The sequence below is a fragment of the Lates calcarifer genome, unplaced genomic scaffold (genome assembly GCF_001640805.2).
Source record: "Lates calcarifer isolate ASB-BC8 unplaced genomic scaffold, TLL_Latcal_v3 _unitig_752_quiver_1444, whole genome shotgun sequence".
Classification (NCBI taxonomy): Eukaryota; Metazoa; Chordata; class Actinopteri; family Centropomidae; genus Lates; species Lates calcarifer.
Genome location: NW_026117968.1, coordinates 2,476 through 26,585, shown reverse-complemented (window position 1 = coordinate 26,585; position 24,110 = coordinate 2,476). Strand labels below are relative to the sequence as shown.

Below are 24,110 nucleotides of genomic sequence, written 5' to 3'. Positions count from 1 at the left end.
TACAGGGAAAAAGGTAACAAGGCAAAGAACAAGTAACAACAACCACAAAATCACAGAATCACAAATCATGGAGTACAGAAACCTTCTGCCATGTTTCTAGTCAGAAAGCTTCTACTGACTGTATTACTGCCTGTTTTTCCATCAGGGTGCACTGTTACATTTTAATGGTTTCCACCGTTATTGGAAGGTACTGATTCAACATGATCCCTAAACATTCAGCACCAACAGAACACAATTACTGCAGTGTCTCTTACAGTTCAGCACACCTGCAGTGGAACAGAAGCATCTTCTGACTGACTGAGTCAAATAATACAATAAATAATTATTTAATTACGATTATTAATAAATTAATATAACTAACTCAGGAATTGTAAAATAATAATAATAAAAATAACAAAAACATGTTTGAGTGTATGCATGCATGTCTTACTTTTGTAAACTTTCAGGTGAGCTGACCTCATCGTCATAAAGGCCACTGGGATCCAGCAGAGTACCTGTGGAATGACACATTAAAATTCACCACAGGGTGCACAGTCACACACATTTCTAACCATTCTGACTGACAAATCTGCTCTAATTTTGTGTCTCCCAAAATCCCCTTTGTACAATAAGAGTCATTCTTATACTTTCTTTACTTTTTCTAATACATTGCACCAGTATCACTGTCAGTTTATATTCCACTATCCCTCAGTCTGGTGACTGGTTTCTTGAGTGGAGAAAAGGGGGGAAAAAAAATCGAATTAACTTCAGAATATTTATCAGTTATGTAGAAGCAATCTTGGTTTCCAGTGGAAATACTGACTGGCAAACTGTTGGATCAACCTACACAATGCCCCTTAAAATATTGATCATAAATTGTTACATTTTAAAGTGATACATAGAATTGATTCAACTCCCAGAAACTACCATTCTTATGACATTTACTTCATCCCTACTCTGCAATTTGGTGTAAATGACAACAGTAATATTTTCTACACGTGCTCTGGGTGTGTCTGGGATATAGTATTCTGTCTTGCTGCACTCTGGTATGTTTAAAGGATGTAGTAAAAGCAAGAACTGCTGTTTTGACAGTGTGAAAGTGGTGGGTGGGGGTCTGTGTCACCAGCAGTAAACACATACTTTCCTCAGCGACTGGCCAGGAGAGAGAAAATCTTCATCTTTTATTTTATTCACAGTAAAGTATCTGCTCATATGGCCACGGTTATTTTCTGTGCCTTGTTTGTTGATGTCGTGTATGCTTTACAATCCTCCCCCTCACCATGACAAACAGCATCTCACTTCACATATAGCTGCTCTTAAAGTAAAACCTTTTAGTGTGGTGAGGGAGGCGTCAGCAGACTTTATTCGAAGAGTATATATCTCTGCTTTCATGGTTCTCAGACCGCAATCAACTGGTGAAATATATAACAGCCAGAGAGATATGAGCACTCAGATCCTTTTGACAGTGAAGATGTGAGGCTGATGATTTAGTGTTTAAAATACCCCATATGGAGAGAGCTCTTGTGGAAAGTAGCCATCCGATGTGTAGCCGGCACTTTTCACAAAAGCAGGTTCAAAATCACTGAAACAAAGATGGTGAGGTGTCAGTCAGACACACTCAGCCACACAGAGTGACTGCTGCCTGTGCGCTGTGCTGCTTTATACATGAGATTCCCTCTTTCAAGTGGTGAACATGACTCCAGTTTCTCTGTCCTCATAAATCACGACATCACCAACAAGCTGCAGTGAATATGTGGGGAACAAAATAAATCTTCATTCACACCAATTTTGACCACAACTCCTAAAATACATGGAAAGCCACAGTTACAGTATTTTTTGTGCTTTTGGTTTGTGGTTGACAAGTTTAATCTGCCATCAAACAAGAACTCAGACGCATCATCAAAAGAGACATGTTGAACGGCGTGAGATTTGAGTTCAGTAAGACTTGAGTGCTTTAATTTTAAGCGCTTCAATCGTGTGACTTTACTTCTATCTCAGCGCTTTTTAACTATCCAGTGGTCCGAGGTTTGCCATAATTCCCTGTGATTTAAATGCAACACAAGCTCTGTATGTTGTCTGTGTGTATGGTCAGCAGGGTGGCGTCACTAGACGATTCCTAGAGCTCTGAGAGTTCAGCACATTTGATGAAATCTGTCGGTACCCCTTGAATAGCTGACAGCTCGGCTCTCTGTTTGTCTTTTCTGGATCGCTGTTGTATTCATTTAGGTTTAATCTTCTTTGGATAAGCTTTATGAAATGAGATAATCTTCCTTCCCTTTCTTTTATTGATTCATTGATCTATTCTTCTGTTCTTGCTTCCCTCTTTCCCTCCTGTAACAGCAACCAAATGGGATGTGTTCCCCTGGCTCACCACAAAAAATGTTCCTGTACAAATAAATAAGCCCTTCTCTAAAGGAGCCCTTTCACTCTGTCCTGCCCACACTGTCCCTAAAATACCGCTGGCCTAAATAACGCTTCATATCCAGACCAAAACCCTCCAGTCTTTACGTCACTAATGCCCATGTATCAACACGCTGTACTGGGTGTATTTTAATTCACACAGTGGGTGCATCCTGATTTAGCCAGACAGAGCCAGATTATAGTCTGCTCCCGCTCTGCATGCACTGTATAGATCACCAGATTCCCTGGGTCACTGAGGTCATATGCGTAGAGCAACATCTACACATCATAATGCAGCATAACATTGTCTCTCTGAGGATCAGTTGTGTTGTGCTGTTGATGTATATTTTCAGAATGTTTTCATCAGTGAATGAATATATTAGATGTTTCTGTGCATAAGGAACTGCAGTGTGTGTCAGGCTGTGTCCCCAGAGGAACATGTGGATGTCCGCATGTGGATTTGTGTGTGTGTGTGTGTGTGTGTGTGTGTGTGTTTTTTTTTATGTTGTTACCCAGAGCCCACGGTTTGTCCTCCCCTGGCCCCAGGCGACATGGGTCCTTGTATTGAGTAAAAAGTGCATGCTGCTGCTCCAGCTTGTCCTCTGGAAAAACACAAGAGCACACACACACACACACACACACACACACACAGTGCAATGTTACACACACAGTCAAAAATATGTCCAAATATGACAGAGGAGATTCACATTACTGACATTTCTTTGGAAGATGTGATGCGTCTCCCTCATCATTCTGCTGCTTCTTTACTGTAAAGTCTGATGTGATTTACAGAATGTGATTGTTTTGTGTCTTCCTCAATGTTGTGTTTTGTTGTGTAAGTGCAGCAGTGCATGCCCTGTGATGCAAGACAAATTTCTGAGAAATTAAATCAAATAATATAAATTGAAATCAAATTTACTGGGAGAAATAAGTAGGTGTAGGAATAATCAGGTGATTCAGATATACATACATATATAAATACATATATACATATTTAGAGTAGGTATACAGAAAGACAATGGCTTATTATTTAATAACTGTGATATTAATCCTGAATCTCAAACAGATATTAATTGCATTTAATCGTAGGAAAACAATCTTAACATAATATGTTACTGACAAGTCATCGGTTTCTAAATTGTACTACATTAGCCACCATTAGTGGGAAATATATTAATATTTTATTAGTTTCCACTGTAAAAGCCTTAGCACCATATAACTATACTGTGGCAGAACTATAGGAGGTCTTACATATACTTTTATGAATTATACATTACCGGCACACATTCAGTGCTTCATGGGAAAGAAATGTTGAAAGATAAAGCCTCCATCCGTTTGGTGTATGAGGTGACGGTGACTGGTATAAAATTATAGAGAATATTTAGGACATATTGCTTTAGTGCTGAATACCTGAAGAGCAGTTGTCAAAGTTGAGGTCTCCCAGGATGACATCAAAAGCCACCAGGTCTTCCAGCACCTTCTCTCCTTCAGGTGGTTGGGATGAGGAGTGACGAAACTCCGCCCCCCACCGCAGCAACAGGTCCAGCTGTTCGCATCGCACAGACGCATCACCTGGTAGATGGTGCAGTGTGTGTGTGTGTGTGTGTATGTGTGTGTGTGTAAAGAGAGGGAGAGAAGAAGCAAATTAAGATAAAGTGGTTGCTATAAAGTCACCCGAGCTTGTCTGAGTGAAACTGACCTGAAGTGAACCACAAAAGAGGGAGTAAGAGAGGGACAGTCAAAGATGGAGAGGGTGTCAGGGTTCTCCTCACAGCATAATACAGTATCACTACTGTGGCAAAATTAGCATACGCTACGTTATGACGTATAACATTTCAGGATAAAACAATACATAATACAATGCAACAGGACACAATATGATGCAACAGAGCAAAACAATCCAACATATGATCCAGTCTCATGTGAAAACAAAGGGTTCAGTCTGACATGATGTAAGTCCAGTCAAATCATTTTCATTTATACGGTCTAAAATAAAAACCAGACCACTGATAACAATTGGACTCACAGTCAGCGTCACACTTTATATAATAGGTTCAACTGGTTTATATGTTGCTGCACTCATTACACATCACTGAAATGATAAGCTGCACTACTCCATATTTTGACTGAACAATGGCTCAGATGGCTGTGTGTGACGTGAGAGGCGTCACTTTTAGGGTTAGGGTTGAGAAACCCACAGAGAATAATGACCTGACTCTGCAGCTCCTCTCAGCTCCACACAGTGTTTTAGTGTCTTTCTTTACATTGTTTTGGTTTTGTGGCCTGCAGCTGTACTGTTCCGCTTCACTCTCATTGCTCTAACAGTGAAAAGGCTCTGACAAACCAGGAAACGGTTAACTATAATTTTAGATTTAGCAGCTAAATAAGCCAGATAATTCACTCAGACATTGGTGGACACCAAAGAAGAGCTAAAAGGAGAGTGAATATTGGACTGTAAGATACACAACTCCAGATATTACTGACAGTGTGTTTTTCCTTACTTAATGACATGTATTTACTGAATTATTCAGTTTATTATGTTACTAATTTTGACATGATATAATGGTGACATGATATTATGTCAGTTTGGTGCTATTTTGCTTTGGCAGCGTCTGCCTGTGTCTGCTCCTGCCAGTAAATCAGATAAATTGGAATTGGAGAGAGAAGGGAGGAGGTGAAGAGAGGGAGGGGGTGGGTGCGAGTGTGTGAGAGAGAAATAACAGCTGAATAGTGGAGAGTGTGAGAAACAAAGAGGTGTCAAGATATTGGTGGGTGAGTAGGTGGCTTTGGTTTTGATTACTCTCAGCTCCAGCTCAAGTACATGTAAAATATAATGTGTTTTTCCCCCCTTTTTATGTTACATGTAGAGACAGATAAAGCTGGAGGCTGTGGGGGGGGTGTTTGCTTACATGTGGATGTGTGAATACTGTGTATGTGTATGTGTGTGTGCCTAGAATAGTTAATATTTATAATGTAACTTAACAAAATCTTACTGGAATAGAGCACTGAGGTAAAAAGTAAGATCATACAGTCCACAGTCAGTATTTCTACTAAAATTACATACTCTGTAATCCTTTTTTACATTCTTTAAAAGAAAGCCTGAAGAAAAAGAAAAAACATGTTATTTTAGTTAAAGGGATGATTTTAGGGAATTTATGAATAACCCACAATGAATTTAGTTCTTCAGTTAAATTCTCTCTTCAGTCCTTCATCCAGACTAAAACAAAATAGAGCTTTTCCAAAATGACCTCTGGAGTATGTACTGTATATCCTAAAATACCAGCTTGGTGTTTTATTATGTACATGGTAAACTGTAAACTGTATTTTTCCAAAAGGCTGAGCTAACCCTGCCCAGTGAGGGTCAGGGCCTGTGTGGCAGTAAACCTTTAGTTGCCTTTGACTTTGACTTTGATCGTTCATTTTAAATGCCAGTGTAGCCGAATACACAGCAGAGATGTTGTCATTTACAGTGAGAGTTATTTTACAGTCTTAAATGACTTGATGAAAACCTTTAAAATGTAAGATCAGAACAACATTGGCATGTTTACAATATAAAATGTCCACTTATTACCTCAAAATAGGTTGTGTATTGTAAAAAGGGTAGGCACTGGAAACTGTAGTTTCAGCCTGCACCTTTTTGGTTTTAAAAATACTCCTCTGTCTTATTTTCTACTATACTCAATTGCCCTTTGCTGTTTTTGTAATCATTTAGTGACAAAGGTGAAAGGCGTCAAAAACTAAAATGCACATAAATGAAATGCTAGTAGCACAAACGATGCTACTACTCACACACTTGGTAAACAAAGCTGTTACACACCTGAGAAGCTGTGTAAGAGAAGAACAGTACACAAAAATATATAAACAGTGAACACGGTGACTGCTCTTTCTCATCAAAACTACACTGAATACATAAGTCAGATTGGAGTAAATCCTACAATAGGATTAAGTTCAGTATGTAATCAGTATATGTAGTTAATCACACTGCATCATGCATCTGTCACCCCAGCATTAAAGATTTCTGTATATAACTCTTACCTCTTTGCAAAGAATCAGGTCTTTGTGCTCCTCCTCCTTTTTTTTCCCCCATTATCCCTGTCTTACCCCCACATTCCAGCCCCATCGCCCCCAAAGGCTTTGTGTTTGATGTATTTTTAGAAACAGCCCTGCCACTGCTAAATTTAGGCCTGTGAGAAGCGTAGGAGGAGCTCAGAATAGCAAGCAAGGAGGGGCGGGGGGTGGGGGGACGTGTCTTTGGTAAAAAATGAGGGAGGCATCGACCGGAGGCTTTAAATAGGGCTGTGACGCCTTCAGCAGCTTGAACCAGTCGCCATGGGAACAGCAGGAGGAGGCACGCAGAGGTTTTGATGCACCCATTTATCTAGCTATCTGGACACGGACACACACACACACACACACACACACACACACACACACACACACACACACACACACACACAAAGGGCTGTGTGTGTAACTAGATGGTTGTAGTTATCTGGCTGCTCTAGTGAAAAACAATCACAAAGACACACACACACACAGAGCCAACATGTTCTCCACTCTTAGTACAAAACTGCCTCAAAAAGTGAAAGGCAGTGCCATAGAAATCACATAAATACATCAATGTGTGCATGTGCATTTCCTTGTGTGTATGTGGGTGTTTGACAGACAGAAAGAGAGCGACAGAGAGAATTTGGACAGCATGTCACTGTACCTTCTATGGCGTGGAGGTGCGTACACGTGAGATATCCCACAACCCTTTGCTCCTGATGGGAGGTGCCCACGTGAACCTGCAGGGGACCAGAAACAAACATGACATAATGTCAGTCTGCCGTGATCAAACGAGCAACATCAAAGCCCACTTAACAAGAGTGTTTGTGTATGTAAAGCCTGCCAGGTAACAGTACTGCCAATTAGATCATAAAAGACAAGGTAAAATTTTATTGATCCCTGTGGAGAAACAGAGTCATTACTGCACTAATTTCATTACAGCTGTTTGGGTGTGCTACATACAGCAGAGGGGCATCCTGGGAGAAAGAACATGAAGAAAAAAAAAAGTTAACATATAAAAACATACAGACACACATTGCATTCACCTACAGCTCCTAATTATTGGGTCTGTATCTCATAATTACATGAGATACAAGCATTTAACAATTACAACGTCCATCATAATTTTAATATCCTGGTATAATATATGGTAATATTACATAATAGTAAGTTACCTCATAATTAAGGTAAGCTAACATAAGAATCTTGTAAGAATTTAAAAAGTATCACATAATTATTTGATCATTTTCATAATTATAAGATCCATATTTTGCCATTATGAAATCCTATATTAATTACATTATGCTGTGACTATAAGACAAGAATTTTGGAATTCTGAGATTCATATCCCACAAGTACATCAGCTGTAACTTGTATTAATAAGATACTTATATCGTAATAATTATGTAATGGCATAATTAAAAGACAAGGTTCTTATGATAACGAGTAACGCTTTACAGCACTGAGTCACACAGACAGGCCTCGCTCTGTAATTCTTTCTTTCTTTTATCAACCCTTCTGATGAATTTTGTGTTTGTTGTCTGAGTGATTCATAGGCTTTGTTGTCTATACATGAGCTGCTCCCAGTACCTGCAACCACTCAAAGCCCAGTGGAATTAAAATGCATAAACGTTCTGTAATAACCACGTGTGGCTGCAGCTGCCGCTGTTGCCACTGTTCAGCAAAAGTTACATAGTGTTGCTTTAAAATGACAGGATACCGCTTTGTAATTTTGAGACCTTTTATAGAAGATCTCAAAATTCTAAGACATTTTCTCTTCTTCTTTGTCCTCTTCACCAAATACAACGTGCTTCCATAATGTTTACTGTATCACAAGTGAAGAATGATCACATATAAGATCAGGATATGCGCTCCTCTCTCTCTGTACTGATTGTGCTCTGTCAGCTGTTCTGATTGTAGCTGGAGCATTAGCATGTGTTTCACTGCAGTTGACTGATGTTGCTATCAAAAGGCTTGTTAGAAACCTGCTGTCGAATGTGAGCTGTGTTCCAACATCCAGGTACGGTGTTTGCCTCTTGTGTCTAGTTTCCAACATACAGGTGGACTACAGAAATCTACTGTTAAACTTGTGATTCCATGGTTTATAATTATGCCTCCATTTTTAGAGCTCAGTGCTTTTTTTCTGCCCTGCGCTTTACAAAAGATCACCTGTCAATCAAACTAAGTATCTTGTCCTGTTGACTCCTGTTCAGAAATGTAAATGGACTTGTACTTATATATAATGCTTTTCTAGTTGTATTGACCACTCAAAGTGCTTCACACTACGTGTTACATTCACACAGCGCTTGCTCTATTCTACAATGCGCTCTAACACATGCATACCCATTCACACACCGATGATACACACATCGGGGGCAACATGGGGTTTGAGTATCTTGCCCAAGGATACTTCAGCACAGACTGGAGAAGCCAGGGTTCGAACCGCTGACCTTACGATTAGTGGGCGACCCGCTTTACCTCCTAAGCCACAGCCCCACTGAGTTTGGTTTATTTAAGCAATTTTATCCTTGTCCATTCCCAGAGAATGAATCTTCCTGACTTGACTTTGATGTTTCTGGTTTTTGTGAAATATCCCATCAGCTACAGTACTGATGAACTGACATTCAGTACAAACATTAATGTTATACTCAGAAATATTTAGAGTTAGTGGTAATTATTCAATGTTAGCATGCTAACATGCTAAACCAAGATCGTGAACATTAAACCTTGTGAACATGTTAGCATGCTGATATTAGCATTTAGCTCAAATGCACAGCATTGCCTACATACAGCCTCACAGAGCTGCTACCAAGGATACTTATGACTCTTTGTTTTGTTGCTCAACAGAAGATTTAAGCCAGTAACAAGCAGGCAAACATTAAAATTATTTAAATTATTATTTGAAAGAAAAATAAATCCCAAGGAAAAAAGCATTGATCGCTGACAGAAGACAAAATGGAGCTTCTACACTAAAAACCATAGATATTTTCATTGCAAGTTTCCTCACATAACGCTCCACCCAAACAGTCAAAGATTATTGGGTGTATGTATTTGGATTGCAGTGAGTTTATACCTTTGGGGAAAAGTAGTCTCATCAATAAAAATAAGAAAAACTGAAGGACTGCATGTTGTGTTATTTGAAATGTCCAATAGCCCAAATCAAATGAGTTAGCAAAGTCCTTTACAAGAAGCAGACCGACTCGATCAGTGCGAGCTAAACACGGAGCTGAAGATATTATTTTTTCAACACGTCCTCATACACTTTATACATTTTTCAATACTTCTTCACAACCTCAATTTCTCCATGCCCTGAGCAGCACAGTGTGAGCAAAGCTGCAATAAATCCAGTATCACTCGAGATTTAATCAGACACCTTTAGCATCAGTGTTGAGAAGTCCTTCAGCAACAGAGAAACAAGACATGGAGCAAGGCAGAGGCTGGCAGCTCTTAAGTGCTGGTGGGTGGATGCAGACTGATGAGGAGGAGGAGGAGGAGGAGGAATAAAGGGTTGCAGAGAAAGGGAGATGGTGATTGTGGGGTGGGTAGACTGAAGTGGGAAGACATCTGGGCGGAGGAGATCTATAACAAGGCAGAATACACCCTGCTAGAGGCCAGCTTAGTGACAGCCTTGAACACAGGTAAACTGCTCTTAATATAGCTCCATCCTCATAATCAAGCAGGGGATTTTCAAGTTAGCAATCAATGTACGACTTAAACCGCACTACATTAGTTTTATATATACATATACATTACACTATAGATTATTGCCAGCTGAAATACAATAGTACTTCAACATGCTATTTATCCAACTAATGACAACATTTGCATTTGCTATTCTAATAGCTTATAGTATGGCAAGGTTTTTGCAAGGAATGATCCTTTCAACTTTATTTATTTTTTATCTTTTTAATTTTGTATTTAACAAGTGATCAGCTGGCCTTTTTGTGTTTTTTGAGTTTTCTTATTCTCCCTCTGTCTGCATGGGTGTTACATTCTGCTCCAAATATGTGAATGGTTCTCTCTATATACATGTAGCCCTGTGATAGAAAAGAGACCTGTCAAATGTTTATCCAGCCTGTGACCCCTGAGCAGAAAAAAGGTGATGTAAATATAGATGGATTGATGGATGGAGAGGAAGAACATGGGGACCAATAATACAAGCAGTCTAAGCGGTCAGATAACAAGACAAGTCTGAAACAAATACCCAGTTCAATCTATCCATACCATACCAATTAAAAGCAATGTGAATGTCCACTGTGCTCACCCAGTTCCTTGTAAAACTCTAAGTTTGCGCAATTATGGCAAGCACAGTAGGTTAAAACTAAAGCACAAATAATGAGACGACTGGGCTCATAACTTCACACTGCATTAATTGATCGTTGGGGTTGACCCTTGAGGGCAGCAGAACAATCTCTCTCCCTACAGCACTGAGGAGATTGTATTGTACTGTGATATGAAACATTACAGTGAATTTGATATGTTTGATATTTAATGATACATGTGTGAATGTGTCTTGTTTTAACAGTAATTATAATAAGACTAAAGATAAAATGAATGTATGAATGCTATGAATGGAAAAAATATGTATATAGAATGTTCATCAGGTGATAGGTGAAACCAGGTTTCTATCTAACATGCTCTACACTGACAATGTCTGAGCAGCTGCCTCTGATGTATATCATAGTGAGAACAGCTCCAATGAGCTGTGGAATACAGTAAATCAAACATGTCTGTGAGCAACTGCTAAACCAAAAAGAACTAAACACACGTCAAGGAGAGGACATGAATATGTTATCATATCAACACTTGGAAACAAACTTGCAAAAACATGTTGACAGCAAAGATGCTGTCACAAAAAGCACATTCATTCCCATCATGGACTCAATGATCAGTGAGATGGACGAGGGGCATACAAGCTCTAAACTGATGAAACAATGACTTTTGAAAGGGGAATTTGCAAGACTTGAGATTCCAAGTAAAGTGAAAACATCCAGTCTGACTGAGTTTTGGTTCCTTTTCAAGAGTCTGTGTGACATTGTCATTGTTTGGCCACTGAACAGTGCAAAGTGTGAGCGCGACTTTTCAACTTTCAGTCACCTACACTCACCCACGGCAGATGACCATGTGATGAATGTAGCTGTTCTAGCATAACTGTGGGCTGTCTGAGATGTCTTAACAAACCACGATCAGTTGTAACCTGATCTTAAAAAAAAGGCACAATGTTGTGGAAAAAACAGAACTTCACTTAAAAATACAGTACAACTATTACAATTTGTATCTGTTCAATTTCCATTCAAAAACATGCATGCTGTGTGACACATTCATTCAGATGAATGTGTATCATTTGAGATGAATTCTCTATAATGAAGAAAGAAATTAGCATTTACCTCCCTGATGTTAGCCATGGTGTTAAAGCACCCCACCGAGGAGGGGACTTTCATTTAGACAAATGGAAAGTGATTGCCAATAATGAGATGGCAGTTTTGGCTTGGTGTCTGTGTAGAGCCCCTAATGAAAAATCCTAAAAGCCATAATAAAGCATTAGCCTAATTAGCCAGATTTTAATACCAAACACAAAGCTCAGATTGTAGACTGAAGTACAGTAAATACTCTTTACAGCATAGGCCATACATTTCCCTCTGAAGATTTGAGGCACTAATTCAATTACTCTTAATGGAATGAGTATTTTGTGAGAATGGGTGGGCTAGAGGAGCAGAGAAGACTCGCCCTGTTTGTTAAATCAGATGGTATGTTAACTTTTCTGATAATGTTGTGTAAGATGTGAGGTTTGGTTTGCTGATATCATCGGACCAACTCTGTCTCCTATGTAGAACTCAACATGCACCTCAAGGTTCAACATGTTGTTCATTCTGAGATGATTTTCTGTTCACCACAGTTGTAAAGAGTAGTTATCTGAGTTACTGTATGTAACCTTTCTGTCAGCTCCAACCAGTCTGACCACGACCTCTGACCTCTCTGTTCAACAAGGTGTTTCCAACTGTTTCAACTGGATTTTTTTTTTTTTTTTTTTTTTTTTTTTTCTGACTGGAAAACTGTAAACTCTAGAGACTGTTGTATAGAAGGAAACATAATTGTGACTGGATTATGTTTTCTGTTATTGTAATGAGGAGCTGTTATTATTTACATATTTGGGAATTCTCATGTTGATACTGAATGACCACCAACCACACCATACATTAACCACGTCCTGGTTGTTAATAAATGTAGTGCTTCATTCATTCATTCATTCTCAAAAACAAAAAACAAAAAAAACAATGCTTGTTTGCTTGTTAGCATAATCCAGCTAGTGACTGTGTTGCCACCACACTGTAATTGAGTGAATAGTTTATTAGTATATGAATGTAATTTCTATTATATACTGGATACTAATATAAAATCTGTAATTAAATCCATAAGTAGAAGCAATATTCCTGCTCACTCTGCTTTAACCACATGTTAAAAGTGTTTGTTTCTGTTACATGACTTGCTTTTTATTTCTCAGTTTGAGTAATCCCATCACAGGGGACCCCCCCTACCCCCACCCCTCTGACTCTGTCCTCATTCCTTCCTGTTCTGTTACTCCTTCCTTTCTGCTCTTCACTCTATTTGCATGCTACGCACTGTATTAATATTTCAGGGGCTTATCTATGCTTCAATAGGTGTGTGTGCACCCTGAAACTGACAAGATGCCTGAGGGGATTCTCATGTGTGTATGTGTGTGTACACACTCATGCATACAGGACAGAGTGGACTTCCATTGTGTTCATGCTGTCTGTGGTCCATGCAGAATCAGTATTCTGTTTAGTGATGAAGGAAAGCCTTGACTGGAAGCAATTTATGCTGAAATGAGCTGAAAGTGTCTTTTCCTTTTCACTTCTGCTTTGTATAAGAAAGGAAAAAACATGAAATGAAATTAAGTGCATTTCTTAAAAAAAACAGTAAATTAATGAGAATGCAGGATCCAAGATGAAACTTCCCAAGATTTCTTTTTTCACAGGGCACTGAGACAGAACTGAGCTGTAAAATGTGACTTCACTCTGGAAGCAAGCCACACAAAGCTGAGTTATAAATGCATGATTATGAAACTTCCACGGGTGCTGTAACTAATTACCTTAACTTTACCATCAGATAAGGGCGAGAGAGATTTCATCTCACATTACTCACATGAGTTTGATCTCTTCGCTTGAAAACCGAGCAGCCAAATTATTGAGATGACAGACAAGCTGCAGAAAGCAGCAGGGTGACAGATGAGCTGCAGTTTTGTTTGTCAGTCTTTTCAGATGAGCGAACCACAGACGTTCTCATGCTGAAGTCTTTTCGTTGTAAGCGTGGTGGCAGCATTATTTTTAGGGATGTGGTCTAGTCAGGGTGTTTCGCTGCTGTAAATCTTATGTGGTGCTAAAGATCCTGCCTGTAGCTGACTGGCTTTCATTTTACTGCATCAGACACTTGACACTTCAAAAACTTTCCAGTCCAGTGAAAACCTCAGCTGTTCCTCACAGTCACACCCTTTTAACTGCATGTCACAAAGCTGTTAATCGAGACATGTCCATAGTTTGTTAATAGCAAGTTCTACTGAACTCTTTGAATTCTGACCCAAGCTGAGTCTCAAGTCTGTAGCTTTGGTCTATAGCAGATACAGGTCCTTTAACTTGGAACTCCATCCCACAAAAACTGTATGAACACAACTGACAATGAGTCCTAGTTTCTACATTTTTATTATCAAAAAGACAAAAGCATTTTGATGATCTGACAGACGATGCTGCTATAAGGGCAACCTGTGTTGTTTACTCTTACCTTTGGTAGACTGTTTGACTTGCATTAAGACTGATTAAGGTTGAAATGTCTTTAGTGATGGACAGGACAACAATTTGTGTCAATATAGTGAATTGACCTTGATAGTGAATGAAGTCCCTCTGGTCATTAATGACCAGGGGCAGATTTGGGGAATTCTTGATTGATTTCCACTCTGTCCAGTCTCGATTTGAGTGTGTCCCTGTTTTGAGGCCTAATCCGTAGTAATGCATTTACACACTCACACAGTGACACACACATACACTCACAACTCTTCAACCATGCACTTAGTAGTTTGAAATAATTATAAGAGGGGATAAATGTTGAGACTGAAAAGCTTTAATTACGAAGCCAGCGCTGGCTCTCTCTTTAGGGAAACATTTTTTAATTAATATTCTATCTCCCTCGCCCTTTCTCCCTCCCTCTCTCTCTCTCTCTCTCTCTCTCTCTCAAATGCATCACTTCTCCACAAGAGCCAATTCAGATTTATGTTGCTGGCCTGCCACTGCTCTCCAGGTAAATACAACCATGGGGAAATTATGAGAACTTGTGTGTGCATTGAGATAAATTTGCTGGGCCTGAATCATATGAGGAACAGCATTTAACATACTTATGATTTAGATACATCAGTCTGGAAACAATAGCAGAGGATGGCTGATTTTTATCATAGTCAAGTCATAGTCAAAAGTCAGTTAATTGTAACAGCTAATGTAAATCATATGCTAGATACATTAACCCAAAGTAACCCGAACTGAAATAAAGTAAACTCCATCTTGTATCTCAGTGTGATACAGCACCAAAGAAACAAGAACACCCTCAAACTGAGCCTTCTGGAACATTCATTCAACGTTCATTTACTATGCAAATTTCTGAAGAATGTTTCATGACTGTATTTGGAATTTTCACTTTCTACATATCTGTCCATGATCTGATTAAGGTAATGGAAAGTTCAAGGTTACAGTACTAAATAAAAAAGGTGAACATTAATTCCATCCATGAAGTCTATTGTGGGAAGCAAACTACAGGAATAATCCAATATGCTTAAACTGATTTTTTGAATTGAAAGTCATTGGTTGATCCCTCAAGTCAAAATAATTTCCCTATCCCACACAGAATGCATGACTGTATCAGAGGACAATTTCTAACCCCTTGACAAGTCATTACTTTGGTTCCAATACAATTTTTTCTAACTAAAAAATGTTACTCTAGTAATTCATGGAATTGATACATAAATAAATGCCCATTTTGACTCACAGGGGCCATGAAATAGTTATTGCAACACCTGGGTCCACAGGCAAAAACTCTCTGTGTATGTTGTTGGCAGTAATATGCATATGAACTTTTATGATTTATGCAGCTGTGCATGTACATGGTTCTGCTTTATAAATCACCGCTTAATAATTTCACCTTTGTGAAAGTGTACACGTGTATAAACTTGGTTCCCCTTACACAGCGATAAATAGATGTAAACACACATTTAATTGACTGTTTGCCTATAAACATCTCTGTCTGTTTCATTGGTGTAGAGGAAGTGTGTTTGTGAACATCTATAGTGTTCATGGTGTCAATGCATCACATATGCATGTGTAAACCATTATGGGCAGTGGTATCCCAGAGTCATCATTACCAATTGATTAAAATAGTTTATAAAAGAGTTTATGTGTGTGTTTATAATAAACATAGCAACTGAGTAGTTAATATGAACATTGACAGCTATGGTTGAACAGACAAAGAGATGAGCATGTCCTATGGAATCTCAAACTTTCTATATCTATATATCTATGGAAGATTGTGTTATCACACTACCTGTAATGTTTTGACTGACAGGTTGTGTCTGGGATGTGGCACAGTGGTAATATCTGTCCAGGGTGTACCCACATCTCACTCAAGCCCCCCCACACACACACACACAACCCTCAAAATATAGCTAGCGGATAATAGATTTTGTTAGGGAAATAAAGTGCAAAATAGAGAAAGCCACTTTAACAATGACTTCTGACTAGCTTTGATATGAAAGAACACAGTATCTGGTAGCTGCACAGGGAAACGCAGCGTGAACATCAGGTACATCAAATGAATTGCATCTAATGAGATGCATCCCAGCTGGCAGGGAAGCAAGGCAGAGTGTTGAGTAGTAATGAGTGAGAATGACCAAAGGTTCATGGAGGGGAGGCGAGGGTTCAGCATGAGATGCTGCCACGGAAAGCTGCCAAGACATCTGGCGGGCAGTGAGGCGCAAGGACTGAACAACAGGCACATCAAAGCCTACAGCTGGCTGGGAGACAGGCAGGTTACAGCAAAGACCAAAAACTGATACCATGCAGTCAAGACAGAGCTCACTGTAAGAAATAAACTATCTGACCCTAACAGCTCCCTCTTTATTGATGGCTTAGAGCATGAAACACAAAGTGGTTCTTAACAGCATCTCAAATGTCCATTTGAACTCTATTGTGCACAATTAGCTTGTTCGGGTGTGTAGTCCAAGACAAACTCAGAAAAACTGACCTATGAAGACATTTCCTCTGGATAATAAACTGAATTTACAGAATTACTGACATTATGAATTGGTAGCATCTTCAATAAATACAATGTCTGGGTATCACACTATTCAATTAACAATGGCCACAGCAACATATGATATCTAAGCAGAACATCAACGAGCCAATTACCCCAAAGTCCATTGCAGAAATTGAGAGTCTTTAACTGCTCATATCATATCATTATTTAGGTAATGGGGCCTTTTATTAGGATATGGGTGGCTGAGTACAATGTAGAGATTCACATAGGAAAATCATCACACCTAAACTATCACTCAGTGAACATTTCCAAACAACTCATATGGTGTTGGGAATACTGCGCCCTGGGCAAGAGACTCAATGAACACAACAAATAGGCAGCTGACAACTGAACCATCTCCATGACAACTCGGCCAACCTTATGCACAAATGAAGGTCACAACAGCCAGAAAATTTTAATTAAATAGATCTTGGTTTAAGATTATTTGATCAAACTGCTACTCCCAAGGTCGAGAATGAACTCTCTTTCAGTGGGTGTGTCTAGATGTTTGAATAAACTAATGTTGCTCTGAGAGCAGCAGAGAAAATTTGCACACATGCTGCTTTAGCAGCTCAAGCAAGTGCTGGCTAATGAAGCACCAATTTAATCCCAACAAAAAGTTTAATAGTTATACAAGCTTCAGTCTATTTTTTGTTGGAACTTTTTTGCAATAAAAATATATAGTGATAACAAAAAAAAAAATCTAGAGAAGGAAAGCTATAACGGGCGACCAGAGAGACTATTTGACATGACTCTTGCATTGAGACATGTACGTGCCAGCTGGCTGATGGCCAGCTTGTCACAGGGACCTGGAGTGACCTCATGTACAAGAAGGAGGTGAAACAGGAATATGGGGCCAGCTTGTAAACTGCAGTGACAGTCAGCAGGCAGCAGGGCTAACAGGATGAGACTGTCAGCATGCAAGCTGTGATGGAGTGTGTCTTTATTAGATCTAGTATATGTAAGAGCATGTACGGACATAAACAAATGGATGCTCACACACCTACAATACACACACGCACACACACAAGTATCCATCATCAGCATCAGGTCACATAAAGCGGATCCATCCCAGCAGGTCCTGGATCAGCTCCAGACTCACATCCTGACAGTCACAGTATGTGGCTGATTAATGAACTCACAGAATGTCAATACTCATCACAGGGGCAGACACATATGCAGGTACACACACACACACACACACACACACACACACACACACACATACATACACACACAATAGGACATACTTAACCATTGCTCGCTTCATCACTGATTCATTGCACGTTGTCTGTGTCAGCTTTACACTGAGCACTACTGCTTTTTCTTACTCTGTGTTTTCTTGTTATGCAACATATGGTTCAAAGGAAGCATGAATCAAATAGGAAAATGTACACTGGTAGCCACTGTAGAGGCCCCTTCACTCTGAATGTAGCCTACATGAGCGTGCTGGTAGCCATGTCATAAACCCACTCTGATTCCCAGGCTGGCACAGTGGGACCACTGTGAAAGTGCTTCCACTATGCATTAAGACTGCACATCATGTCATGTCATATCTACTTGAGATCTGTCTTACTACTGGAGGCGCCTAATGGACTCTATAACTTAGTGCTAACATGGTAGTGTCTAACTGCAGTAGGAAACATGACTGGATATCTCTCAGTTGTTACTGGGAGGTGGAGTGACTGGAACAACTCTCATCCGCATCCATAAATAACGACTGTGTACAGAGACAGTCACCAGTGAGGAGAAAACACAAGTGACTCCAAATAACTGTTGGTAAGAATGTGTTACAGTCACACATTTTAATAAGATATCTAAGTGAGGGAAAACAACATGTCTCTTCATCAATTCAATTCAACATAAAATGTAACAATGCCATTTAATTTAATTTAGTTGTAATATTGATTAATCATTTTAATCATTTATCATTAGTCATTTATCGAACAAAAAAACTTTCACTGTCTCCATCTTCTCAAATAAATTAGTTTGTGAACTGAATTTCTTTGGATTTTGGACGTTTTTTATTACTGATAACTAGTCAAGAGGGTCATCACTAATAAAAATGATCATTAGGTACAGCTCTAAACAGAATCACAGTATACCTACTTACACAAAATCTGACATTCCTCTGACTGACTAACTCTGGGAGGCCCAGTCACTTGTGGCTGATTCAAACTGTGTGAAAATAATCAAGTGGAAGAAGAATCTGGGACAAGCCAGTAAATGTAAAAATAAATGATTGTGATTTTTAAAGTCTCCTTACCAATCTGTTAGTGTCTGTGTTTGTATCTTTATTATCCAAATATTACTTACTGTCAGCATACTACAAAGATCTAAAGTAATTAATGCCCACTGTTGGTAGGTCATTTTAGCTATGACTCTCCATCCCTCTTTCACACTCTCTTTCATGCTCACACCCTCTTTCACAAATGTATAATAAGTTAATTTAGTAAAAATAGGCTGAATGGGCGGATTCAATTACCACCTTGCCAAGGTTACAGATAGCAGCTTTCAGAGATGACAGGATTAGCGTTTGGCTGAAATGGCACCAAGCGTTCAGAGCATAGACATGTCTGCTGCAGGAAAAGCAGAAATTAGGTCCACGGTGACATTTAGCTCTATGTCAGCTCAGTTTGAAATGAAAGGACTTTAGAAAAAAAGAATCTTTTCCCTAATGCACCTGTATTGTAACTATAGTTCAAAAAATCTTCCAGGAAAACAGTGAGGAGTCGACGTTGTCCCCTCGTCCTGAAGTCTTGTCAAGGCTTCCAAGAAGTAACCATGTATAAATATAGCCTGGGAAATGTACTGACCTTTACAGTTAAACTAATTTGTGTAACCATGACAAGAAGGTTGTGTGTCTAAAACATTATAATGAAGTTGCAGGAATGGTAATCACATTATTTCATGGAAGTTGAATTTGAAAATATGACAGTTTCACATCATCTGTGTGAAGATGAGAGATTTTTTTTTTCATTAGTTTCCTGATTGTGTGGTGGTCATTCTTTACCAGTTTGACATTTTGGGAAACACACTAACTTGCTTTCTTACTGGGAGTTAGGTGATAATAACAATACTATATCTGTCCATTTATACATATTCATATAACAGAACAGAACCAGGGTGGTGAAGTAAAAATAAAAAATGAAAACCTCTGACCTTGGCAAACAGCGCCCCCTTGGCTGCCAGTGCATCCTCCCCTCTCCCATTGGGGTAGCACTCATACCGCGCATCCAGAATTGGGTAGCGGCTAGCCAGCATCAGCCCACTGTTCAGGAATTTGAACCTGGAGCAGCAGCCTTTCCAGCCGTACCTCCCGACATCACTTAGCACGTAGGGAAAGTAGCGATGCAACTGCCGGCGCAGTCTAGTCGTCGATCCATGGTCAAACACTTCCTGTAGGGCCAGGAAATCCAAGTTGGCAGGGAAAAAGGCGGAGATTTCATGGTCAAACGTCTCATCTCCATGGCGGCGTTTTCGTCCTGGGCGCTTAAAGATTGATGTGCGAGGAACGTGAGAGAGAGTATTGTTGGAGGATATCCCTACAACGCTGTCACCTCCGTGGTAACGAGCAAGGGATTCCCTAGAGGCAGTCATGCTGCTTGTGTCTCCTCCTGCCTGGTCCCCGGGCCGATGGTTCCCTGTTTCGGCCTCCTCCTCCTGGGGGTCTGGGTCTGGGGCACTGATGCTGATTTGAACCCCTGAGGTATGAAGTGGGCAGTCTGTGGAGGATTTTGGCTGGGCCCCTTCACCATGCATGGGACAGTCATGATGGCCAGGGGCACTCTGAGGCCCTGTGGAATGCATGGGGCAGTCTGGAGCCTCCCCTGAGGTGTGAATGGGACAGTCTGAGCTGTTGTTAGTCCCTGTGTGGTGGAGGTTGCAGTCTGCTGTGGTGTCTGCTCCATCTGGGTGAAGGGGGCACCCAGAGGAGCCCTGGTCTCCTGCAGCAGGATGAACAGGGCAGTCGGCAGCACCTGAGGGGTGTATTGGGCACTCGGTGAGGGGTTCGGTTTCAGTGTCTGCTGGGCCGTTGGTGGTGTGTGTTTGGTCTGGACGCTGGTCCAGAGAGGAGGTGCGACGGAAACCTGTGGCGAGGCTGCTGAAGGATGCAGCGCTGATGAATTGAACAGAAAGAAAGAAGAATAAATCAAATCAAAATATATTTGTTTGATTGGTATTTATGATTGCAATAATGTCCTTTAACTACTGCTAGGACATACGCAGGAGGAGCCCGGGGGAAAGCTCTCCTCACCTGATGGAAGTGTTGGTTGGTGAGTCAATGTAGATTTTTATTTGAGGCCGACTGGCGCCATTGCGGATCCTCTTCCCCACCTCGCGGGCTCTCCTGTGGGTGTCTGACAGGTTGTTGAACCTGGCCAGGGAGTCAGGCAGCAGGCATATGTTGGCACTGCAGAAACAGAAGCTTCTGCCCTGTGGCCTCCATTCCCCAATACCTATGCCCCCTGGCCCTGCCTGGCCCTGCTCAGCCTGGTGTTTGTCTGGTCTGCACAAGGTAAGAAAGACATACCACAGTAAGGCAAATGGAAGCTGTGGAGCACCCAGACACTTCCCCATGTATTAAAATTATAGTCTGATAATTTAGGAATCTACTTGAGAGAATGCCAAGAGTGTGCAAAGGAGAAAGTAATAGAAATAGAGAAAAACCACTGAATAAGAATTAGTGTCCAAACTTTTGACTGGTACTGTAGGTATTATCATGTGACATTGTCTGCACCAACTTACAATATGATGGTAGATACATTTTTTTTAGAATCATTTTATTTTCATTTCTTGATGTTTTTCTTTTTTCAAATCTGACCTTATCCTCCTTCTGCACTCTACTGGCTGACTCCATAAGGATCTCTGGTCTCTGATTAAAACAGGTGTTGTAGTTATAGTATCATAGTATCCACTCGGGTGGTCGCTCAGAACTGATTGAGCCTGGCAGCTGGAAGCCAGACCAATTTGCAAATGATTTACAGTATATGATGACTCAATTTTCTGCTTCTTGAACTCTGCAAACCATGTGAACAACTGGGTCTCTAAATATCAAATGAAGCATGACTCTGCACATGCATGGCCTATTCCTCATTTCAAATTCATACAGAAACTCATTTTGATGTGTGCGTTTCTCATCTTTTGTACTAATGATACAATCAAGACTCCCTGACGTTTCATAGCCCTTCAGGCCTTGAAGATCACCTAACAGTAGTCAAGGTTTTCATCCAAATGCAGCACAGATTTTAAGTGAATCTCAGATGTCCATCAAACCATTGTAGAAGAAGACAGCAAGGGGATGACATAAGCAGGATTCAAACCCAGAACCTTCTTGCTGTGAGGCAACAGTGCTAACTACACTATTTTTTGGTCAAATTGAAAATGCATATAAATACACTGACAATAAATACATCATAGAAGTCAACCTTGTCAACAAAAAGTTACGTATTCATATGAAGTATTACTGTAATTGCAACAGCAAATATATTTTGAGAGAAATGTAATGCAACCTGATTAATCCTTATCGTCATATCTGCAAAGTTGCATAATGTTTATACTGAACACATCTGCAAAATATTCACTGAGAAATTTAATGTAATTTGTTTTCCTTGCAATACAATAGCCACTTATAGTCGTAGTAACTAAAGCACTGATTAACATTTAACTAAAACCATGATCTCTCCTTAACCTTACCTGTTTTGCTGCCTAAATCTACCCACACAGGAGAGTCAGGATGCTCCAGTATCTGGTTCTAAAAATAATTAAAAATCACTTCTGATGTTTTGATCTGTGTCCAAAAGACACCAGGGAGGAAAATGAGACGCAGCATAATGAGGATGTTAAAGGGTTTATGTGCCATGCAGTCTAAATTTTGAAAAGCACTGAGACAACAACACCATAGTCTTGATGCTGATGTTACTATTTGTCTTATTTTTTTGCAACTTGACAACAAGAAATAGTAGTAGTACAAAAAACTACCAAGGTCCACACTAACCTGCGGTAGGTGTACAAGTAGGGCTGGCGAACAGCCTGCAGGGGAGCCCAGATGATGAAGCCCAAAAGGGCAAAAGGCAGGGAGGCAAGGAGGAGCAGCAGGTAAAGGGGTGCAGAGATCAGGACACACAGGGTGAGGAAGGAGCAGGGGTCCTGGGAGCGCTGGCGCTTCTCCAGCGAGGTGGCCACGCATGAGGCCAGGAGCCGGTCCAGGAGCCAGTAGCAGGGAAACACCAAGCTCCATGATAAGCCATCCAGGAAGTGCAGACAGGCACTGGAGTAAGGGGTGATGTGGAGGACCATCTCTTTCCTTCTTTCTCTCTCTTCTTCCTCTCTGTCACTTTCTCCTCACCTCACACACTTCGTCCTCACCCACATAAACTTTTTAAACAAGAACAAATCTGTTCCAGAGATAAACAGAAAAATAAATCAAATAAATAAATCAGACTCAATTGTAGACCCTCCCCCCCTCCTTGGAGAAAGCTACACTACATGGTTTGGGTGATTTTTGTCTTCAAAGGCAAGCTTGTCTAAGTCTCACCACCCCTCCTTTAGCAATTACACCCTCTACACGAGGGGTCAAGGAGCGCAGACTGGAGGCTGGGGGTTGCCATGATGGGAGCTTTTCCCTTGATGATGGATCTATGATTGCGAGGACTCCAGTGATTTCCTTAAGACCTGGACAAAGTGAGCAGATCAATAGGAGAACAGAGGGAGGAAACAGGGGTGGGAGAGAGAGGGGGGGGAGAAGCAGATTAGAGATTGACATGCTCTGATCAGCAATGAGCAAACTGAATGTAATTAATTCCATGATGTTTGTGAATGGTTATGTATAAATAAAGGTAAAAATGCAGGTACATGTATGTCCACAGGAACAAATTACAGCTGTGGTTTTTCCCTGAATATCAGAGTTCTTTATATTTTAGAAGACATCCAGGTTTTCAACACTAATATTACTTATTGAACCTTTGGTGTACTGAACAAAATCTTATCCAAATGAATAGAGATGAACTATATTACAATGGATTGCTGATAAAATCAGCATTTAGTTCACTGACATACTGAAATGACTGCTAACTTCTTGTTACTGTCAGAGATTCAAGTAGTATGGGCTGTTGTGTAAGACTAACAGTTGTGTAAAATAAATAAATTATAAACAAACAAACATGCAGAAAAGTTTCATGGCACACAACACAACTATTTTTCTTCACTTTACTCACTTCACTTTATTTTCTTCACTAAAATGTTCTTAAGTTCGTTTACCCTTCTTTAGCAAATTAGCTAGTCAGGCAACAAAACTGTAGCCTACCTGGGTGCAAGGCTTCGTTAATTAGCAT

The 24,110-nt window shown here is 40.1% G+C and overlaps 1 protein-coding gene across 1 annotated transcript; it reads right to left on the bottom strand.

Moving 5' to 3' along the window:
- Positions 1 to 426: 426 nt before the first annotated feature.
- On the bottom strand, positions 427 to 23,432 carry LOC108879803 (sphingomyelin phosphodiesterase 3). Its single transcript, XM_018671193.2, has 7 exons — positions 22,775 to 23,432; positions 21,035 to 21,286; positions 19,939 to 20,896; positions 7,091 to 7,166; positions 3,790 to 3,951; positions 2,892 to 2,981; positions 427 to 494 (listed from the first exon to the last, which is right to left on the bottom strand). The coding sequence occupies exons 1-7, from the start codon at positions 23,074 to 23,076 to the stop codon at positions 427 to 429; spliced, it is 1,908 nt and encodes a 635-aa protein (XP_018526709.1). The 5' UTR covers positions 23,077 to 23,432.
- Positions 23,433 to 24,110: the final 678 nt, after the last annotated feature.